Source organism: Pholcus phalangioides, unplaced genomic scaffold, assembly GCF_987345545.1.
Source record: "Pholcus phalangioides strain wild (caught in Gottingen) unplaced genomic scaffold, Ppha-v1.0 ptg000011l_1, whole genome shotgun sequence".
In the NCBI taxonomy this organism is placed as follows: domain Eukaryota; kingdom Metazoa; phylum Arthropoda; class Arachnida; order Araneae; family Pholcidae; genus Pholcus; species Pholcus phalangioides.
The window spans coordinates 61,768,282-61,792,850 of NW_028301604.1; the positions used below are offsets into that span (position 1 = coordinate 61,768,282).

The 24,569-nt window shown below is 34.1% G+C and overlaps 1 protein-coding gene across 1 annotated transcript in view; it reads left to right on the plus strand.

Moving 5' to 3' along the window:
* LOC149080671 (stress-activated protein kinase JNK-like) overlaps positions 1-24,569 on the plus strand; it is a 67,741-nt gene that overhangs the window by 9,902 nt on the left and 33,270 nt on the right. The window contains exon 2 of the mRNA XM_089239864.1: positions 9,197-9,502. Within this exon, the coding sequence (XP_089095990.1) occupies positions 9,330-9,502 (173 nt within the window). The 5' untranslated portion in view covers positions 9,197-9,329. The remainder of the gene's footprint in view (positions 1-9,196; positions 9,503-24,569) is intronic.

A 24,569-nucleotide genomic window follows, 5' to 3' on the forward strand; every position in this document is an offset into this window, starting at 1 on the left:
GAGTAAATGTGAGTAGTATGCAGATGTATATATAGACGAGATTGAAACAGATTATGGAAAAGTGATGAGGAGAACTCGGATGTCCCAGATAGCGAAAGCAATCAATCACTAAAAAGATTAATACAAAGAAATCTGTTACGTAACTTGGAATTGAAACCGACAAATTCTAAGTTGACCAAAGTGTCAAAGTCAATCAATCTGTGGAGTTATCATAACTCATAAAAGATGATGTTGGCCGTTAATATGAATTGAAATTGACTGTAATCGCTTTAGTTATCAATCATATGTAAAGAATCATTTTAGTTTATATAGAACGAACTTAATTAGAATTATATAGTTTTAAAATCAATAGTGTATAAATAGAAGTTTTCTCGAAAAAAAAAAAGAATTAATGCTTAAATAGTCAACCTATTGCGAAAAGAAATAACTCAATAATTTAACATTGTGATCGGACAATCACCACACAGCAATTTTAGTTCTAAAATAAGCATGAAGTTACGTATAAAATATGTATTGAAAATTTCTCCGATCATGTGAATTTTTTCAAAAGTTTCATTTAAATTTCAGTCAGTTTTTTGAAAAATGTCACACAATATCGCACACACCTTTTCCCGAATATTGTTAAATTGAAATTTTCAACATCTCCAAGGACTTATGTCATCAATATCGGGTTCATAGAATCTTTGAAAAAAGGTGCGACGAAGTTTGTTTAATAAGAAGGTAACTAGTTAGTTTATGTGTCTCGTTCAAGAGAGAGAAAACGTCATAAAATGATTTCTCTCGAGTGTAATCGTACAGAAAAGGGCCCAATCGAAACATCGAGCTATTCCACAGAACGTCCTTTAAGTGAACGATCTAACCGGGTGTTATCTAGAGTATTATGGCATTCCATTACGTATCTATAAATAGCGTTTGTTCCCATCATCGACGAAGCTTGTGCATTGCCAGAAGGGCATTTACCAGTCACGACGAAATTACCAGTGCACACAGATCGCTACTTGAGCTTTCGTTTTCTGCCGAATATCGATTAGGTGATTACTACCCTCTCTTCCTCGATTCTTTTTACCATTCATTTTTTCCCCTTCCTACAATATCGTGTTCACTTACGTGTATGTGCTTGTACGTCGACTTTGAACTTTTGTTTGGACGTTCAATTTCGGGTGACTCAATTTTGTTGGGCATCAGGCGCTGTTAGTGGAATTGCTACCTTGTGAAACAGCGGCTGATTTAATTGAGGTGAAAGGCTTCACACGGAGGCTGATGCTGTTCGGAAATTGTCTGTAAACGGATAAGCGATGACTCGCTTTATTGTTTCTCCAACAGCTTCCTCTAGTTGTTTCATTTTTTTTTTTCTCCCTGCAAGATCTAGTGGCTATAACGTAATTTAAAAGCTTTTTATGAATGGAGAAGAAAACTAAATTTCCGAAAGTGAGTTTCCGGAAAAGCTTTGTAGCTAAAGCAATATAATCTCTCCAGTTTGGAATAAATAATATATAAATAAATGTATATAGTACATTTTCGAGTAATACGGAATATAACTTTTATTTTTTCGATTATTCTAATTTGAACATGATAGAAACCTGAAACCTGTATTTTTATAAAATTTGGTTTGTTGTCTTTGCATTGGTAAGTGTATCGTATTCATCGGCGTACGCAGAGTTTTCTCAAGGGGGATTTTTTTTCTTCTCATGTGGGGGGGGGGGGTGGTTACGTTTTTTCAGGCAAAATAACACTATCATCTCGGCTTGAGGGGGGGGTTACAACCCCCAAACTTCCCCCCCTTTGAATACGCCGATGATCGTATTCACGAATAAATATTATAACTAAGAAAAAAAGCATTTGAAAAAATCATTTTCATGGGGTAATGTCGAATAAGGGGCTCCAAATGAGAGAAGAACACTAATTCGAATTGATCAAAAACAAGATTTAGTGAGTCTATGACAACGAAAAATGGAAATTCTATCTTTCGTTTTTTGTAGTTGATGATGCGGTGTGGTGTCATATTCTATTTACAAGAGTTACAAATGCAATTCTCTTATTCTGCCCCAAAACAGTCAAGGTGTTCCCACCGAGAACAGGACACATTTTTTCTAGATCTTTCCTCTTCTATCTTACTATACTTTCCATCTTGAAGTGATATTCTAACCCAAATCAGATAATACTTATGGTATTCCATATTACCCGACACACTATTTGGGAAAAAATCGCGTTCCATTTAACTGGAGAGAATCGCTAGCTAAAAATGAGAACAGCAAAATTAAATACAACACTTGCGATGCACATTTGTGCTTAGTTTCAAATTATTGGGGCACGTTTCCAATAATTAATAAGCACCATTAAAAACTTGTCTGAGTATATTTCTGGAAGTAGAAAAACAAATACTTACCTATAGCAGCCATGATGATGGTGACAACCGAGCGACACTGACCATCATCATGGGGGCATTTGGAAGTTGTGTATCACTGTTCCACTCGGAGGCCATACCTGAAGCCAGAGAAAACCTGGTATATTCCATACTTGTCGACTATCCTATATCACCTTAATGTGCTATATGTTAAGGGTGATTCTAAATTCATGAGATAAACTTTAAGAGGTGGTATAAGACACCTAAACAAGCATTTTTGATCACAGAATGTGCTGCCGAATCGTAATGGAAAAGGTGGTAGATGGTGTTTTCAGAGAGTGCTGAACAGCACTTCACCAAAAACAAATATCATATTTTCCCAACGAATTTGTAGAGATATCTGCTATTAACCATTCGAGGATGCATATGCATCTTGGAATTAGATTGGAGTTTGTTTTTTATTGGTGCAACGAACATCCAGGTTATGCTGCGCCAAACAATCATCCAGCAGTATAATATTTTATCAACAAGCAGTATAATATTTTATCAACAAGCAGTATAATATTTTATCAACAAGCAGTATAATATTTTATCAACAAGCAGTATAATATTTTATCAACAAGCAGTATAATATTTTATCAACAAGCAGTATAATATTTTATCATCAAGCAGAATAATATCTACTTGTGGTAGAATTTGCGTTACCCAGGTTGCACTATGAGAAAGCCTACCACATCTTAATACCCTACATTCTCTAATGGTTGATTCCACTATTGCAGCAAATTCATCAGAAAAATATATTTGCTTTTGGTTAAGTGCTGTTGTGCTCTCTTTAAAAACACCCTCTACCGCCTTTGCTATTGCGATTCGACCACACATATTTTCGACCAAAAATGTTTGTTTAGAAGTCTTATATCACCTCTTGAAGTTTGTCCCTTGAATTTAGAATCACCCTGTATAAAAAAAAACCTTTTTAATTTACGCACTAAGGAAGTAAATTTCTGACTAATAATAAAAGATTATACACTTTTCAACTGAAATAAAAAAAATGAAAGAATCCAAATTCTCTGACCGTAAGAGAGCAAACAGAAACAAATTCAGCTTCAAAAAGCCAATAGCAAAGATTATCTGTTCTCATTTTTTTGTATGTCCCCTATTCAAAAAAAACAACAACAAAAAAAACAGAAAAACAATAGGAATATTTATATTTAGATTTTTAATTAACGTTTTTATTGAGGCTAATACAGAAATCAAGCATTTTTTTGGGCAAATTTTAAACAGAATTTAAAGCCAAAAAATTTTTATCGGCTTATTTCGGACAGTGGCTTACTTCATCTCCATTTAAACACAAATTTTCGAAGGTATCACTACTGTCTCTATACATTGTTTTTTTTTAAATCATTGAAGATAATGTATCATGAAAGGAAAATTGGCCATAGTTTTTCTTTGTCCATGCTCTTCATATTCAGTTTCCATTGGATATTTTCACTAACGAAGAGTTTCAGTATCAAACTTCTACATAGTGTGTTAAAGAGTATTTATTTACGCTATTAAAAATTATCTCGTTTCTTTCACTTTTAACGGAAAATAAATTACGTTATCTTTTTCAAATAAGACAAAAGTGACATTAAGGATATAACAAAGAAACTTACACATTACGTCGTATCATTAAGCATTCTGTCGTGCACTACTATTAATGCAACGTTGATACAGAAATTCTACCCACATAAAACCTACCACCTCTTATTAGCATCAAAGTATAACTACACACAAAGCCTCCTAGATACTACTAGGAGGCTTTTGTTAAAGACTCGGTTAAGAAACTTGGAAATGTTTCATTCTAAAACTGAATGTATAACACGTTGGATTCGTTTCGATTTTATACACAATTCTCCCTTAATTAATCAAGTCTTGGAATAAATGAATATTCAGATATATATACAAAAAATATTACAAGTATAAGTTCTGAATGGTTATAAGCAAATTATTTCACCTAAATAGTAAGTGAAGCCTGAAAAGAAAATTTTTCTTTGAAAGTACAGTACTATGTTAGGGTTTACTTCAGAATACACCAGAGCTACGAATTTTTATTAGGTATCGTAAGTCAGAATAAGACTTCGCACCTTCTTAAAAACCCGTATATTTTCGTTACGATTTTGCCTTTGAAACCCGAAGTGTCTGCTGTTGCGATTTTTTTAAAGCTTTACTAACCTATCGACTTACATTATCCATCAATGTCTTTCGTTTTAAAAGAATTCTATCAGAGAATACCTTACTGTGTGTGTGTGTGGTTAGTTTCTTTTGGGGTATGCGATCCATGACTAGTGACGTCAAAGAATTTATATCGATTGAATACTAACCTCTTCTCCACTTTCTTATTCTTTTTCTTAGACATTTATAGCAGAAAAATCCCCAAGACGCCATCTTTTTATCGCTTGAAAAAATATATCTATTTCCTATCTATTTATTCATGCTAAACTAAATAAAGAAACAGAAGCACAAAAATAAAGCATAACTTATTTTTTATTTTATTTTATTTTTTTAACAAACTATGAAACCTTCTTAACCTGATTTGATGATTATATTTCAAACAATATTTTACAAAAAAAAAATATATTTTCTTTTCCATGGAACCCGAATTTAGTTCGTTCATCTTGATATAATGCACAACAACAAATAAAGGGAAAAATTTCCCATTTTTGGGGCGTTTTTCTGAAATAAATTACACTTTCAAGGGGTTAAACCATAATAACATTAAGAAAAATATTCAGCTTATTTTAAAACGAGAGATAATCGTATATAGCAGGTACGTGAGTAATGTCAATATTATAGTAAAACAGTATACAGTAATACCCCGACTTACGCTACCCTGATTTACGTGATTTTCTGTGAAAATTTCCTGGTTCTTTAATTCAGCACATTTCGTAAGCGTTATGGGATTTTAGCTGAGATGGAAATGATATTTTATAATTATGATGTTATAATTAATTAAAAATATATTATCTACTTAATCAAAACACCGCATGTAGCTAAGCTAAGCAGGTTTTTGAGGCACTAAAAGTATAAAATGGGGAAGCAGCTTACATCTAAACTCTCCCAGAGATTTTGAAAATCAATTTGTGCCTTAGAACCATTCGGAAACATAACTTCCATTTTTGAGGAATGGTTTGGTCACCATGTAATACGTTGACTTCAAAATGATGCTATTTATAATTCATTGACAATACATTCGATCACACTCACTTGTCACTCTAATTCCGTCACTTACTTCAATTTTTACAAAGAAAAAAATTAATAGCAAAATTACTTTCCTTTCACACAAGAAGATCATTTCTTTCATTAAACCAAAAAAACCCCCAAACATTGCACTATACGTGACTTTCGTTTATTCATATTTTAGAGAAATTTAAAGGGCGCGGTAGCCCAGGTCGACAAGATACTCACCCAAAGTACCGAAGGATGTTTAGAGCTGTCGCGAGTTCGATACCCGGCTCGTTCTTGTCAGTAAACTTTCCTGAGACAGGGGTACAACAGAAACGGAGACATGACCGCAGGGAGTCCCCCATCGAAGGATTAGCGCGCCAACCTCTCGATGAGTATAAAAGAAAACAAGCCTGCCGTTCGGAATCGGCAACAAATTGTAGGTCCCGGTCTAAAAAATTAGCCCTCGTATGCAGAAAATGACCGTGGTGCGACAAAAATGATCAAGAGCAATTTAAAAATATTAATGAGAATATTTTAATTACATGTAGGAAAAACTGAATTTTGATTGTAATTTTTGTCGAAAAGACTGGTTTTCGACAAAGATCAGTTTTTCAAAAATATATGTTCCAATTAATCACTATTTAATGTATTCGTATGCAAAATTGTGTGTACCCTGACTTACGCAAATTCGACTTACACGCTTAGTGTCGGTCCCTCCTATCGCTTAACTCCGGGGTATTACTGTACTTTCAGAAATAAAAACAAATGATGGGCTTCTGAATGAACTTTATACACTTACCAATTGTGCACCAATATTTCTGTATTTTGTGGGCTGGGACATACATTTCTCTCATTTTTTTCGATGTAATAACATTTTTATCGATACATAGATACTTTTTCTGGTTTATTTCATTTGATATCTTTTTATATCAGAAACGACACATGGCCAACTGCCTCAACTCATCCATTTTGTTCTTGGAGCAGTTTTATTATAGATAGGATTTGTCTGCAGCTTAAAACGGGACAAAAACTGGTTGATAGCATGAAAACTTGAAAACAAAATCACGTTGCCTGAATTTGTTGGATGATTTCCAAATCGCGTTCCTTCCAGCTTGACCGCAGGAATCTTCTCGATATCTGAGTGTGTCTACCAGCCCTCCCATATCTAGTATTTAGAACATGCGAATGGAAGGAATGCAGACACAAAGAACAAGTTGCGTGTCTTGCCGATTGGAACTAAATTATGTACTGTTATTTTGCTGAGTATTGTCTGGTCTGATCGATGACTACTCGCATCACGTTTCAAGCATTTCGAATTCTTTCTCTGACTTAAAATAATTTTCTACTGAATGCAAATAATAATACATATTTAAATTTTTTTTCTCAAAGATTTTTCACATCAAAAACCGATAAATACCATTACGTGAAATTAAATTATTTGCATTCTACCCGTGTTCATTAAATGAATTGACCCAGATGATTGAGTGTCTGATGTATGTTGGTGAATAAATTTCTTTTAATGAGACTAAAAACTTTTTTACACCTTCGATGAGTCCACCACTTCGATACCACAGTGTTCTTGCCAGGATATGTTCTTTTTGATAAGCATCAAATATTATGATACCAAATGATATTACAATGATGTGTTAATCAATGAATCAATTCTGCTATATATATTTTTATGCACTTTAAAAAATAATGACGGCAAAAGAAAAACGTGGATACGAATCACATGTTTTTTGAAAATTTTTGATGTTCCCTGAGGCTAAATTTTACATGGCAAACCCATGGCACGCGAACAAAATGTGGCTCCCGGATTCCCGGGGTCGTCTGATTTGGCCCAAGATCTCAAACATTATTTTGTAAAAATGAACTAAACATTTCCAAATCACTTAAGTGACCTGGGGCACATTCTCACATCAATTAAATGGTCCGTGACACATTTCCATATCACTTAAGCAGCCCGCGGCGCAGTTCCAGATCACTACGGGTGGTATTCACCGGCATGGTTTAAACTAGTCACAATTTTTGGATAGGAGATCTACAGTAACCCGCAGCGCATTTATAAATCACCTCAGTAACCCACTGCACATTTACAGATCACTTAAGTGATCCTCAACATGTTTCAAACCAGTGAAGAGGCCCAAACTCACCAAAAAGTTGAGCACCCTTGGGCTAACTAGTGCATATATTTTCTTTATTTGTGTTCATATCTAGTCTCAATTATGTGTATATTGTGAAATAGTGTTTCTCTCACGTTCTCATTGATCCTTCATCAATGGACTTCGACTCAAAACATAAGCACATAACCTCGGGTGTTTATGAAGTTACAAAGATCAAATAGAATCGCTATCATTGTGATTTGCTTCTAAATATGCAAATTTCATTCAATAGGAAATCGCTGTTAACTTCAGCTATGTATTGTGAGGGAAGATGTGTTATATTGACTGTGAGTATGTCATTGCATATAGTAGGTGCATTCTCAATCCATTCATGCCACTCACCAAGATTCTAATCAATAAGTTCTCCTTAGCAACGGACCATCAAGAGGATGGTGGAATTGCTGACGTTCCTGGATTTGGAAAATTTATGTGTTCCACAAGAGTTAACGATCCCTTCTCGTTTTGTTTTTCTTCTTGTTGAAGCAATGTTTTAAAAAAACAGCTTTATTAGACTTTGTATATCCAACAGTTACAAACAGTGTCATAAACTCAAAGTTGTTGGCATTTTGTCATGTTCCCAGCAATTAGCAACTGCGAATATTATTTTTTTCTCGTCCATTGGGAAAGTTTGAAGTCTTGCCAATATAGTACTTCTCCGATGTACGGAGACTCTGCCAGACTTGAATTTATGATGTAGTCGTCGAGATAACCCAGAGAGAGACGCATCATAATAATGGAAACCCAATAACACTTTTAACACACGAACACAAGAAATTTAGTAGAAACAAAACACGTGGTGCGCTCGGCGTGCTTACTGATTTGAGAAAAACAAGCTGCGTGCATTTAGGATAATTTAATGGCACTGGAAATGCACCCTATTATAAGTTTTAATAAAATATTTAGTAAGGCAAATAACTTTCGATGGAATCTGGTTTGTTGGTAGTGAAAAAATGTCTGAATTCTGGATAACGGGGCATATGAATATGTGTACGTTTTTGCTTATGAACCGAAGAAAATCTCATCGATTGTATTTTTTATAGGCACATACTCTACTGAAACATTTTTTAAGTGTTGACAACATGATTTGTCAATACTATTATGCAAGTATCAATATATCAAACATTACATACCCTCTCAAAAGTTTCCTAAACTAGCAATTTGTATAAAAAAGAAATTCTAAATAATACAGCATTACCACAAATTTAAAAACACTCCAGATTTTTCATTTTTATCACTGGAAATTATTTTAATCAAGTTGAATATTGGTTTTTATTAAAAAATAATGATCTCATTTCATAGGATTAATTACTGGAATTTACGAAAGTAAAATTTGATTCATTTTGTTTATCAGCAATATTTCCTGGGTTGGTTTTAATTATTTTTGTGTGTGTATTTATTTTGCTGATGGATGACGCGCGCGTCAATGTTTTATTTTATGTAATTTCTAACATTGAGATATATAACATAGCACGACATCTTTTTACAGGACTGCCATGGTACCACTGGAACAGCATTGCACAAACCTTGATACTCTTTCAATAGCTTCCTAGTGTTCAAATCGGGTTACAAGGAAGAGGTTCGACTAGGCCACTGGCCGACCGACTAGAGTTCGGTCACTGATGCCAGTGCATCCTGAAAAAAGCCAACTTCCTCCAAACAGCCCAAAAATTGCCAATATGAGTAAAATTCCGGCCCTCTTCTACACCGTTGAAATCAACGACACGAAATTCACTATTCTAAAACGATATCAGAACCTGAAACCTATTGGTTCAGGTGCTCAAGGAATCGTATGGTAAGTTTTGTTTCCTTAGTCTATTCTAGATTCTTTTCATATTTTATATTGTTTTCCAACAATTCTACATCGCCATTAAAGAATAAACAAAATTCAGTTCTTTACATAACAATAGAAAATTTCGCGTTTGTCAATAATTTATGCATGGACTAGAAATGTCTGTAATATTTTGAAGAAATAGACTAGTTTGACATGAAAAATCAGTAGTATGGCTCGATCATATTGTTTCGGGGTATAAAGCAACAAACTTATCTTTTCTCATGTTAAACTAGTTAATCCACAGTTTTAACTTTTCCAACTTCGCCGATTTAAACAAAAATGTGAACGTCTGGGATCACGTGAGTGGCTGCAATATATGTGAATATTGCAATATATGTGATTATTTCTCTCTTTTTCTTTCCATAGTCGTGAAGTCAGACAGTCGTTTTTGTGCGTGAGATCATTAATTAATTTCGTAATCACAATCCATGTGTATGCAATTTTACTTCGACTCTCACTCTCACCACCCTTACTTTATCCAAAGAATCTTTACAAAAATAGGCATGACCATCTTTACAATGAAAAACAATCTCAGATTATTACTACCATGACCTTAGACATTAGCGCAATATTTAAGAATGGTACGTTACGTAATGAAAAATCGCGCTTTTAGTGAACATTAATGTGGTAGAAAAAGTATTTAATTGAAGACCGTATCATCTTTCCATTCTTTAATGTCATAAGGATTTTTTTTTTCGAGTTATTCGGTTATTCGGTGAACTATTAAAATTTAAATGGTGATTAATATAAGTAGTTTCAAGTTTAGTACGAATGATAAATGGCTTCAATCAAAATTATTGTCAATAAGTATTCACTGAACGGATGAAAAATAGTTTAGTGATATAATTGAATCATTTGTTGGCTTTTGTCTATGATGACAGTAACGACTCTTTTATTTCATAAAATCGATGAATGCACGTACATTTTTCTAATAATTTTTTGTTTCCAAAAGGAAATGAATTTTTTCTCATGTTAGGTACCATCGACTTTTCTGGGGATGCCAAAGCTTTTGATGGATGCTTTAAGAAAGATAAGCCGATGAATAAATACAAAAAACATTATTTACTTATCTTTTAAATCAAATAATGGACCAACTTGTATATATTTGCCAACATAATGGTTGGATAGTATCATCAAAAGCTTTATCTACCACAATAGACATGTCACCATACAAATAACTGATAATAATACAACTTATTATCGGTTATAGATGGTGAACTTTCGGGTTGATTAAATTGAGATTCCTATCAGCTTTTAATACCAAACAGTCAGTTTTGCAGTCAGAAAAACTGTCACTGACAATCCCACGAAAATTTCATTGCAATGTCAACCACGCACGTCATTGGTTGAATTCGCTAATATCTATTGCTGTTAAAACTCGCTACAACGATACTCGATATAACGATAAATCCCTCTACGACGATATTTTTTCATATCGTGTTTGGAATTGCCTATAGCCTAATGTTCCTCTGTCGATACAACGATATCCTTTACAACGATAAATGCCTCTATAACGATGTTTTTAGGAGATTTCGAAACTGCTACACAATAATATTTTTTATATTTCACTCAAAATTACCTTCAATATATTTTCAAACTCCTCATAAGTTTTTATTCTTTAAAGAGTGCTCAACAACATCGGAATTTTGCATTATCTACCCTCTAAAAGTGTTAATCAAGTTGCCGTGAAGCTAATTTCTGTGTTTTATAAACAATTGTTATGCGGAAAACTACTTTACAGGGTCAAACTGCCTGAATTTTATTCATGAAGTAATCGATTACAATTTTTTCGCTGCGAATAAACACTCATAAATGCATTTTATCGTAGTACTAACAACTCCAATTCAATGGAGATGGCGACAATATGAATGAATAAACGCAAGGACTCTTTAGAGGAACTTGCCACCGGACTTTTCCCGCGTTTTCGAGATCTCTTCCAGCCCAGCTTCGTGGCAGAGAATGGAACAAAGTGTGTGTACTTAACAGTCTGTGTGCGTATCTAGATTTTTTTTTCTTATGAATACAATGTAATCCTCACGTATTCCCAAGGGATCAGCATGATCCGTCCAGGGATTTTTCAGTGCTGCCAAGTTGACAACAACAGCATCAAATTGGCGGCGACTAATGATAATGCCGCACCTCTCGATACAACGATAACCTCTCGATACAACGATAACCTCTCGATACAACGATAACCTCTCTACAAAGATTTTTTTTTGGTCCGCCGAGTATTGGTATATCGAGTTTTCACTGTATATATAAAGCGATAGAAATCTCTTAAAGCTTGTGAGACCTCTGATCAACATGAAAATGTCAGATAAATGCAATTCAAGTGACTTTTAATACAGCTTAATATTTTGTGAGATGAATCAAGTATTTCTGAAAATGGAAACATAGGTAAAGTATGAGAGATGAGTATATGAAACATAGGTATGGATGTTCGCCTATGAATACTTCATAATTGCGCTATTGAGTGCAAACAGTTCGGAAAAAAACTACCGTATTCTCATAATCAAAATCAATACAAAATCCTTAAAATGACATGACCAGTCATGACTGATAAGAATTGTTCCACTCAATATTTGTATTTTTGAAATATATGACATCCATATTTTTATGAGAATCTTTTTATCAGCCACCTCGTTGGGCATTTTGCCTGTGTGGCGTTGTATTTGTATTTGTAATAGTTATGTGTCCATTATGTAAAGGATGCTTGTCGCAAATTTCTTACAGAATTCTTCCGCAAACTTAAATCGCATGCCTCCTCGTAATTTCTGCTTTTTTTTTTGTTCATCTGTATGGAGCTACCTAGTATGAAACTGATGTTTTTATTTGTTTTTTTTTTACTTTGAGAGTACATCCCCTCTCAAAACAACTACATAAACACTCACATGAAAGGCAATTGTGACTCTTTTTTGATAAATGAGTCAGATATTTTCAATTCTTGGTTTAGTTAAAGTGTCCCGTTTTTCCTTGCAATCTGCTAAATAATAAAATTTTGGAAGGTGAATACGAAATTTGATGAAGGAAGTTTGTTATTTTTTAGGAATTTATTTTCTTCTATAGTTCCATTGTGTTGACGTATCGGATGAACAAGGATAAAAATTTTGCCAGTGATATCCATCATCAGTTTGTCACTCATCCGAATGAGTGAAACACTGTTGCTTTGAGCATATGTTAACGAACTCGTTGTTTTATTTACGCATCTTGACTTGAAGGCAAAGAAAAGATTTTGGAATAGATGTAGCGTGTTTTTTAAACAAGAGTCATTTGCAGATGCTATGTTCTGGCAACCAACCAGTTTAAACAAAAACAGTGAGAACCTCTCACTTGGAGTTCGTTGTTATGCTATTGTTTATGGTGCTGGATGTCTTCACTTGTTAGATACTTTGTAAACAATGACGGCGCCTTTACTTTGTTTTTTCGAAAAAAATGTTATTGGCAACTATGTGTAGGCAGTTTTGGGAGCAATCATCTCAAAACAATCTATCTCAAAAAAAGTGAAGCTCATATAAAAATTTATTTATCATTATTTTTAATTATTAAAGCACTGGTATATTTATTGGATAAAAACTGTAGTTGATTACAATTTAAGAATTTCTCAATCATGCACTATGTTTATACAACTTGTATATGCACAAGTGATAATATAAATTAAGTTTGAATATACAGTAATACTGTGCATAAAATTTCTCTTCTATCCAAGTTAAAAATTTAAAAGAACCAAAGTTGCCAAAGTTGTAATCATTTTTTTATTTTTGATCATTTAACTTTTTTCATTATCGTTTTAAAATTACAATACACATGGATATTTATCCTTCACATATATTTTAAACATCCTTTCATAAAAGATGTAAACATATATTCCTATATATATTCATAATAATGTACTAACTATAATTGTTTGAAAAACAGTATATCTATATATTTTTTTCATTTGAGCTAAAATGACCTACCAAATAAATATTTTACGTAATAAATATTTATTATTATCATTGTATTTATACTTTTATTTATATTTATTACCATTTCCTTCTCATTCTACTTTTCATAATCTGGTAGTCAAAGGGTTAAACCATAAGGGAAATATGAGGCTCTTTTAATGTGAAAGATAACGATGTATAGTAGCTATTTGAGAATTGTGTGTGTGTGTGTGTGTGTGTGTGTGTTACTATATTACACTATAAAAGTTTGATTCGAGCTAATGTAACTAACAGACTTATTGGTTGTTTCAAGTTTCATAAAAGAACTTTATAAAACTTTTATAGTATAATCTGGCCTAAATGAAATGTATACACTCGTTTGTGCACCAATATTTCTGTATTTTTTGGGCCGTGAATTTCTCTTCTTTATTTTTTGCAGTGAAAATTGGCACATTTTCTATACTTCGCTTCTTTTTCTTATTTTCGTCTTTTCTTTGACGTACGCTCAAACCCCCCTCCTCTGAGCCAAGATTATGGTGTTATTTTGTAGGGAAAAAACGTAACCTCCCCCCCCCAGAAGGAAAAAATTATGAAACGCCCTCTTCCCCTTGCGAAAACCCTGCGTACGCCCATGCCTCTTTCATTTTTTTTTTTAATGCAAGAAACGGCATGACCAACTGCTTTAATGCATCCATTTTGTTTTTAGAACAGTTTTTTTTATTACAAATAGGATTTGTTTGCAGCTCACCCAGTGAACAAAAATTGGTTGGCAGCATGATAAGCTCTAAAATTCTGAAGATACAGAGATAAATTGACCAATAATCACATCATGTATAAACAAAAAGTATTAATGTTCGTACAACTCGCTCTCTAGTATCATAGAGTAATTGAAAATAGCAGCTGTTAAAAAAATTAATTTTCACAACCCGGAAAGAATAAATAAATAAGTAAATAAATTTTAGAGGCACGACATTCTCCTCTTTACTAGAGCAGACAGGTATAAGCAGCGCAAGTTGAACACTGGACAATTGCCCAGTTTCTCTTGGCTTCAACCTCAAATGCGTGGGCAGCAACCGAATGTTTCTTTTCGACATCATGGCAACGTGCCCACACGGACTGGCCATCGATCTGAGAGTGAGTAGCATAAAAATCTCTTCCTAATCATTTACCCTCCTTCGAAAAACTTCTCTCCTTCCACATTAAAACCTCGCCGGCCCATTACTGCTTATTACAAATCAGACCTCTTTCAACTACAATAACGCCTATCATTTTTCTGTTACACGCACTTCAACTTATACAGTCAAACTCGGTTATAACGACCTCTGTTGTAACGACACCTCGATTATATTTCTCGTTAAAGAAGGTCTTAGAAATGTCAACCTCGGTTGTAACGACAATTTGGTTATAACGATAAAATTTCGAGAAATCTTCGATGTCGTTACTTCCGAGTTTGACTATATTTCACTTTGACCATCGTCTAATGCATAACACAATTAACTCGTTGTATAACTAACATAAATTATGATTCGTGGTGTGAGTGATTATATTATAACGCTTAAAAATATTTATTGAACCGAAATACTGTCAAATTCGGTTATAACGAAAATTAGGGGTCTGGGCTTATTCCTGTGGGGAACAATGTTAATGAACGTTGCGTATGACATCAATGACAAACAACCATTTCGGAGATAACGACATATTTTTCCGTTGCTTTTGTATCCGTATCGATGACATTTTGCCGAGAAATTTCTAAGATTAGAGTTAATCGCATTCAGGGAATGTTTGTCTGTTTTATTTAAGATTTATTGCATGTTTGATGCTCCAACTTGCTCATTTGCATCACCAATATATAAAACATTCCCGACTTCTTCTTATAAAAATGTTCCGTTTTTCAACGAATCTTACTTTAATTAAATAAAACGCCATAAAAATAAAGTCTGCAGTTAATAAAAATGTATTCATGAAAAATTAAGTTGGGCATGACGCATATATGTGATTCAAATTTGTATTTATGAACATTTATATGCATTGTAATTTAATTTCTAAATTATGCAAATTATTGTCGTCCCGAATTTTAGTTTCGATTATAAATCAAGATTAGCTATGAAAATATAAGGCTATTCTATAAAAAAAAGTTGAGAAGGACAGAATTACGGAAAATACGGGAATGTCCCGTTTACGAGCCATACTAATAAGCAAGGTGAGAGGGAAAAAAAGCGTCAAAAATGTAATAAATATCTATTCTAGGAATTTCTTGGGAAAATGCCATAAAAACGGAAGCAAAAAAATCGAACAATGTGTCGTTATATCCGAAATCGTTGCGTTTTTATCGACATTACAATCAAGGTTCATTAGCATTGTTCTCTATGGGAATCAGCCGAGAGAACCAATTATTAAAATTAAAACTTAGTAGTGGATACAACTGAGGTCGTTATATCCGAGTTTGACTGTATAGGGAGGTTTTATAATATAACAAAAATAAAACGTGATTGAAGCTTCAAATCGAATGTGAAATATTCCTTCATTTATAATTAGGCAAAAAAATCTAAATGGTGTTGTAGATTCAATAAAAAAACTGATTTTCATCTCTTTTTCGACGAAAGTGGAAAATATGTGACGATTGTGATATTTAAATTTGCTTAAATCCAGAAGTTGAACATAATAGTTTTTTCCCCTTATTTTGCTCGATATATACAAAAAAAAGTTTTTATCAAAAGTATTAAAATTTAAGACATACTTTGAATTGAAATTAGAAGAAATTGGACTAGAAAAGTCGGACTTATGTGTGATATCTCTCTCCTTTATTTTCTTACTTTGTGCCAGCTGCCGAATACAAATACATTAAAGAAAAGCGTTATTATATGCTGCTATTAAAACCTTTAAAAAATACTAAATCGAAGAAAGTCTAAAAAAATGCTATCGGTTCGATTGTCTGACATGCAAATCAGTCAATTTCCTTTAGGGAACGTGTGATGAGATAGGTTTTTATTTTATTTTCTGGGATCATTGAGCACTCGATTTGAATACGAATAGAGAGTTTCAATTTCTGAGAGGTGAGAATTTATCATAAAAAAAGAAAGTGAAGGGTCTTCTTCATCTTTTTCTATATTTTATTTATTTATTGTTTTTCACCACAGTTCCTATGTTAGGTGATTAAAATGGTATTTAACCGCAATAATTTTGAGCCATACAATATTTATAAATGATAAATATTTTAATTTTAAATGCAGAAAACTGTATATTTTTTCCTCGCTACTCCTGAGCCGTTAACTGTTAGAACAGTGGCTCTCAAACTTTTGTCACTCGCGGCTCCCCTGCACAGTTTAGTAGATATTGTGCATTCATAAAAGAACTACTTCAAAACATAAATAGGTGCACACACGTCAATATTTCCAGCTCGTCACGACGCCCCTGGGAGCCACGACGCACACTTTGCGAAACACTGTGTTAGACAATAGGAAAACAAGTAGATCCCGCTTATAACGTTCCCACTTAGAATGTTTACCCGTTTAATGCGACTCATCTTCGCACTCCCAACTCTTACTAGTACTCATCGAGATTTCCCGTTAAAAGAATTTTCCCGCTTACGACGTTTTTTCACGACGATATTTTCAAAAACGTTATAAGCGGGATCGCCTGAAGTTATGCGGAATAAGAAGAATCCAATTATTATCCAATCCAGTTATTATTTAGAATAAGACTTAAGCTTTTATCCACTGAAGATACAAAACAAAAGAAAAATTTTCTCCTTTCATAAAACGAATTTAAAATTGTCATTATAATTGCTCATGATCGGTAACTTCTAGAAATATCCTTTCCTTCTAAAAACGTTTTTCAAAATTACATAATCGAAGAACGGTTCGCTTCCTTGCAATGCAGATAGGCTTCAAATTATATTAAAACATTTTCCACAATAATTAGCAAAGAAAGGTTTCTTAAGTTTTACATTAAATTGCCACCATATCAGTAATGGGCAGTTCATTTTCACTTTTAAGAACATTATTTAAAAATCGTTTTTAATCGTGTCTTCTCGCTTATTGTAATCGACTTTTCTTGTACTTTATTGGATTATCGCTAAATAATGAACGTATAAGTAGTTCATTTCTTTAAGCTCTAGCGAATTCTATTTTGTGCTTTTCGTTATACGGAAAGTGTCTTAGTTTTGTCTTTTTTTTTTTCTTGGCATCAATGTTTCAGGAAAGCGCTTAAAGGCGAACTTCGCATTGCCTCGACCCCTCGTTTCCGACTCGTGAAAATGACGGGCATCGGTTTGACGTCATAGTCTGGATCGAAGAATGCGCTTTAGCTCCACCTCCTTACAGCCAATGAGAGCAAATTCTTATTCGGAGGCTAAGAAAATACTTTCTATCCTTTTTTTTTTTTTGAGTAAAAGATCGCGTGATGATCTAAACGTCACGCAAGTATTCACCCAATCGCCGATCTACCATCTCCATCTTTTGCCGCCTCTGTACTGTTTAAAAATCTCAATACTGTGTGATAGGTTGAGTTATAGTCTATTCGTTATCGCTTATGTCCAATGGAAATCGCTTACGTTGATTTTTAACAGGAATTCTTGTACGAAATACGCGTACGTTCTGTTTATCTCGTTAGGCGTTAAAAAACAAATACAGAAATTCCTTTTTGAATTTTTTTATTCAATAAGGTGAACTGGAAAATAGTTTTCGTTTTGGCATGTTTGCATCAGAATATCGCTATATGTTGAGTCTATTAAATTTGCTAACTTTATCTTGAACGTAGTAATAAATAGAATTTAGAGTACACAACTGTACCTCGAGTTACGTTACACTATCTATAACACGTGATCCAAGTTATGTGAGGAAAACTTATTCGTTAAAAATATTTTAAGTTGTGAGAAAATATTCGACTTACGAGATTCGAACGTTAAGAAAAATTTCATTCGACTCAGGAAAGCTCGTAGTGCTCCAAACAACTCGAAGCGAACTGCGCGATAGCCGTACTTATTGTCGACAAATGTAGAAGCCTACAGTATATAAGAGGCGTACGCGAAGGCATTGGCGTAAGGTGAGGCTCGGCTTCCCTCAAGCCGAGAGTATAGTGTTATTTAAACAGGAAAAAAAGTAACCCCTCTTGAGAAGAACAAAAAATTGAAACTCCCTGAGAAAATTCTGCGTACGCCTATCCGCAGAGGAGTTCTCGGCCTGTGCCCCTCCGAAGCCGACCAAAAATTCAAGAAAATATATATTTTGGTGAAAAAATTGAAATATCGAAAGAACATACCCTTTATATGCTATATTAACCAATTTCTGTTAAGTGAAACGTTTTTTGAAGGGTGGTAACTCAAAATTTCTCGGAAAGAAAATTTTTGTGACCCCCAAGCTTTTTTGTGCCCTGTCCAAAAGTCGATCTTGCCTGCACCCCTGAAGTATACTATATTTATCTTGTAAGCAGAACTGCTTTTAGTCTGTATGAAATACATTGTATCGTAAAATACTAATTGGTTCACACAAGTATCAATCATCTGTGAATGCGAAACGAATTAACCCTTTATCTACCACATTATGAAAAGTAGAATAAGAAGAAAATAATAATGAATATCAATAGAAATATAATGATGGTTAAAATTGATAATTGCTATGTAAAATACTTTGTAGGTCATTAGTTCTTATTAATGACAAAAAAACTGTTTTCAAACACTTGGTTAGTAAACAAAAAATTATTTAATCTGGTACTTTGAAGTACCGTAAGTAGTTAAATGGTTAAAGAGATTTCTATCTTTTAAAATGTAAAAGTGTAGCCTACTTCACGATATGAATAACTTTCAGGAATGAATTATACTTGTGTCTCCAGGTACCGCTGTAATTTCAACAAAGTAAGAGCATTAGAAACCTAATATTTCGATTTTTCTGACTTGATGCAATTTATTTAGAAGTTTTCTATCATAATTTAATTTTCTATCATTTTCTATCATCTATTATATATATGTGTATATATATTTTGTTAAAACTAACAATAAATCACACTCAAAACTTCATAGTTTATTCTTCAGTTTCCACATACTTTTCATATAGGCCTGTGTTTTTCGCTCAGATTTTCAGATCATTGTTGCTGAGTTGTTAACAAAAACAATAGAATGCAAGATTTTATAATTGTTAAAAGTTTATTCAAATTATAAGTCTCTTCGATCTTTAGAAGAGTGATTATTCAAATACACTTGGAAGGCTAATAATATAAATAATATAATAATATATTAATAATATAAATAAATGACAAAATCGTTAAATGCTGAATGTCCAGCATTTAAATATAACAATAAAAGATTTCACTTTATTCGCGGCCAAGTTTATTCTAGCCTACGCAATGCTGAATGGCTTTCATAGAGAAGGCTGGCAGAGCTCCAGCCCGGAATGAACATTATAAAGTAAAGGGACCCGTGAAAAGTTCCTGCCCGGAGATCCACCAAAGATCCCAGCTTATGTCACTGGCTCCAGGAAGTGAGCCAGTGACTCTGCCGTATAGTTTGGAAGCAGAAATTCTTGATTAAAGTGGTTTAGAGAAGCGATACTAAAGCACTTGACAGTAGGCCTACTGTATTCATCGACGCTCTTTTTTAAAATCCTTGATGTGTGAAAAATATCAATACGATTACATAAGCGGATACAGGCTCCTCGAACGGGGGTGGGGGTGAGCGAATGACCAAGGGTTAATTAATCGTATTAATCGTATGACCAAGGGTGTGTATAGTGAAAGGAGGGTGAATGTTCTCCTCCGTTTTGTCGCCTATGACGATAATACAAATTGTTTATTGAACCGGTTTCAGCATTGTCCTCATCCCCCCTCCCCCCCTGTGTATCCGCCTATATACGGTCATGAAACACAATAAAATGATGGTAAAATATAAGACGTATTGATCACTGTAACATTTTCATTAATATAATTCACGCACGATTACTGTTACATTAATTAATTGATCAGTATCTCTCTTTGTTGTTACATGAGTCTATTTCCTTATTAAACAAATACAGAATCTGCAGTATTGCTTTACTAATTCACGTGATATAATACTAAGTTCGGGTTGTGATATCGTGATCCGTAGGTAAAGCGCTTCTTGATATACGAAAACATTTAGGAACGAATGAGGATGGATAATTTTGACGATCATTACGGCATGAGTCATTTAAGAATGCATGATGTTTGTCACAGATGTCTGTTTTCTGATCAATGGCAGATGGCCTTCTCGGAGAGGAAAATAACTAATAAATAAGTATAAGAGACCCCGAATAGGTTCTCCGGATTGTCCTATATATCCTTGAACGTCTATTATTTCGTTGACAAATATGTATATTTGTGGCATTTTATCTCCTTTATCATTCAACTAGTACTCTAGACTAGATATTAATTTTCGGTTAATTTGTTTAGTGATGCGCATTTCCGTTCTTTATTGCCTAAACTGACTAGACAGAGTGTAGACCAGTTAGATAAATATCCGTTACCTCACATCTTTTGCTAAGAAATAGACAGTAATAGAAATATAAAGAGGTATAGATAGTGTTTTATAATCAACAAAAGCGTTATATTATGCAGTATGCATATGACATTATGAAATATTCTGAATATACCAAGGAACTTACGAATTTAGGATTGAGTCGTCCCATTGCAAAACTCATTAAATCTAAAAAGTCGATAATGGAGATTTTCGCGCCATTTCGTTCGTTTAGCCAACCTCTGTGAGCTTCGTGGCTTGAACAGCCGCAAAGAGACTTGAACAGTCTAAACCTTCGAAAATCCGATACTGCTGCCAAACTCTGTAAATCCCTCTTGCCTACTGCCACATTAATCCATTCGATTCCATCTGCGTCAAAACTCGTTATATCCTCACCTGTACATACTTGGTGCACTTGGTTTGACTGCAAAATTCATTAAAACATGGCTCTTCCCCCCCCCCTTCCGTTCTTTTTGATATTACCAGGCTTCATGTCAATATTTTTCACGTATTTTTGTGTTAGTAACGCTGCAAGAGAGCGGAAAAATTGTTTCTCGCGAGAGTTATCCCTTTTTCAGTCAACTTCTGAAACTACGTGTTCTTTCATGTAGTCATATTCATAGCGATTTTTTTATCATCCTTTTAGTTATTTTTTCAAGTAATTTTACAATATTTCATGTCTCTTCTGAGGACCAAATTTTAACTGATGGCCAGTTTATTCACCTAGCTGGCCCATGTCATGCTATAAGAAAATAACGACAATGATTGGCAATTAATGAGCATCATCAATATTGCTAAAAAAAATCCTGCAAGTAATAAAAAAGTGACGTTTTTACTTTTGTGTTTTATAATAAAACTATTTTATTAGATTTTATTTTATAAAATTTCTTTGTCACTTTTTTTTAAAGAAAAATAGGAACCATAACCATACTTCAGCAAAACTTAATAAATCCTTCTTACAGTAGCAAAACTCTGTAAATCCAAAAAATTGCTAAATAACGCAAAAACTATATAAAATTTAGGAAAAGTATTTATGAAATCGAATTCAAACGAATATTTCCGTTAAAATATTAAATTTCAAGTAGTCAGCTTGAAAAATACACTCTACAAAAGTTGGTTTTTTTTCACTGCGTAAAAAAATCTGGATGGCGCTTAACGAGTTTTGCAACCAGCCGACTTAATTAATCGTTTGTAAGTGTCCGGTTTAAGTGATATAATTTGAATGAAATCGCGAGTCTCATTACAGACAACCCTGTACGTGTGTCTTTTGTGTCGCTGTATCTGCCATGCGGAAAAAACAAAGGCTAAGGCGTTGTTCTGGGTAGCGAGAAGATTTTACGCGAAAGGACGAACATTTAATTTAATGCACGCTTCATACACACACATGCTGTATTATAGAGAAGACTCCGGTAACACTTCTGAATTAGCTTAATTATATACAGGCTGGTGTCCCTCATTAATTCAACACTTAATACTAAATCAGTACTCAGCTGCTTGTTGTGGGTGTGGTGGAATTCCGAGGCTCGATGAGAGTTGCTTCTACTCACACACTTCACCTCAACACGCATATCTATAACAAGATAAAGCAGTATATCATTTTCCCTTCAATAATTAAACCATAATTATGACGCTAAGCACAACATTATTTTGCAGGAAAAAAAAAATGTCGTTAAATATTCAACGATAGTTGGATTAGTGTCTTTTAGTAATTCACTGCTAAAAAAATGACGATGGCATTGTTAGTAATAAGAATTCGTTCCATTTGGTAGAAACTGTTGATTATATTGGAAAAAGGAGGAGGTCAACACGTTATTTGGACACGTTATCGTTAAATAGAAGTATGCCTTTATGATCAACGGTTCGCCAGTAAAATGTAGCTTAGGGACTTGCCTTATTACCCTGTTATAGCACTCAAAACAATGCAGTAATTATAACTAATGCCCCCCCCCCCTACACACACTACATAACTATAAATGGAACTCTTTAAATCCGCGTTTCTTGACTTTTCTTCGCCCATGGACCCTGTGGACTACATTTTTTCTCTTCTGGCCCCCTGTCTTGACCAAGGCCCCTACGTCCAAGAGAGAGACCCTTCCTACCAATTACCGTAATTTCTTGCGCATAATCCTTGAAGGCGTACAATCCGCAGATGCGAATTTCACTGCTTGGAGAAAAAATATCATTGTATAACCCGCATATTGAAATTTTATTCATCAATAATGAATTCAAGAATGGGTTGGAATTCATGGCTGGAATGAATTCATGGCTTGTTTGTCACGTTTTGTTGAAAAATATTGCGATTTTTCTATTGACAACTAGACGCCTTCGTTAAATCTTTGACAAACATTTTTTACAAATTAATTTTGAAAATAATTATTACTATTTCACATTCTTAGGGGAAAAAGAAGTTGCAGAGAAGAAAGATGCAGTGACATATAATCCGCCCTAACAAATTTCTGTGTTTTTTTTCAAGGTGTAAATCCACGGATTGTGCAAAAATAAAATACAGTAAACTGATTTCTGAGGGAATTTAAAATGTTTAAAAATTTTATAAGTAAGGATAGATCTCCGGATTCCTACGGCTCCAGCCCGGGGGCCCGAGATGTTTATATATATTTTTCTTAACTTTTCAAGCTATAAATTAAGTATGGAGGGCCTCAGAAAAAATTCCACCCTAAGGGCCCTGCAGCAGGATATGGGGGGCTATACAGCAACCTTTCCCGGCAGGGTTTCTACATGATGCTAAAAATAGTCACACTTTTCTCCACACTTAAATGCTTTACACCTATTTCTTTCGCAGGTCTCTATGGCTCTCTTAATCACCATCCATGATTTCCGTTTCACTTGATTTTCACCCGTGTCCCCCTCAGAATATCCCATGACGTCAAGGGCACCATGTATCACGCCGCGTGAGAATCTCTGCTTTAAATCATAAATTTCAGGTAAAATGTTGAAAAACAGAAGAAATACCAGTAATTTTTTATTTTTTTTTAGATAGACAAGGAAAAATAAATCTGCAATGTCGGTGTTTCAAGGAAAATATTGCTTTTTATTTGTTTCAGAGACATATTACTTTCTTGAACGAATCGATGATGATCTCTTTGATGTTCATCTCCTCCCGAAAGCCTTACACACCACGTCCAACAACTTCACTTCATTCTTTACGAAAGGTTCTTTGCTCCAAGGATTAACCCATAAGCCCTGGAAGTAAAAAAATAAAAATCGAAAAGAAAAAACGAAGGGCTCATGATGATGTGTAGGCAGTAGACGTGAACGTACGTGACTTTACTCGACATATCTTTCTTTTTTGTATTCATCGGCTCCATCCCCCATCATCGGTATCATCTCGACGCCATTTGTAAGTGAACAACACATTGCAGTGTAGAGCAACCGCAACTAGAGTGCGTTCGCCTGCCTACACTCTGTTGTCTCTTCTTTTCTCATCTTCTCCAAAAATTACAATCGAATGTTTCGCTTCCTTTTTGTTTGTAATTCGTAGCCGCATCTACTAGGCTTGCTGCCAGATATTTTTACGCAGAAATATCTAACGCCCAGAACGAAATATATATGCTATAATTATTGAAAACACATGGCCTACTGCAAGTAAAAATAAACATAGGATTATGAAATCGGTCTTCGAACA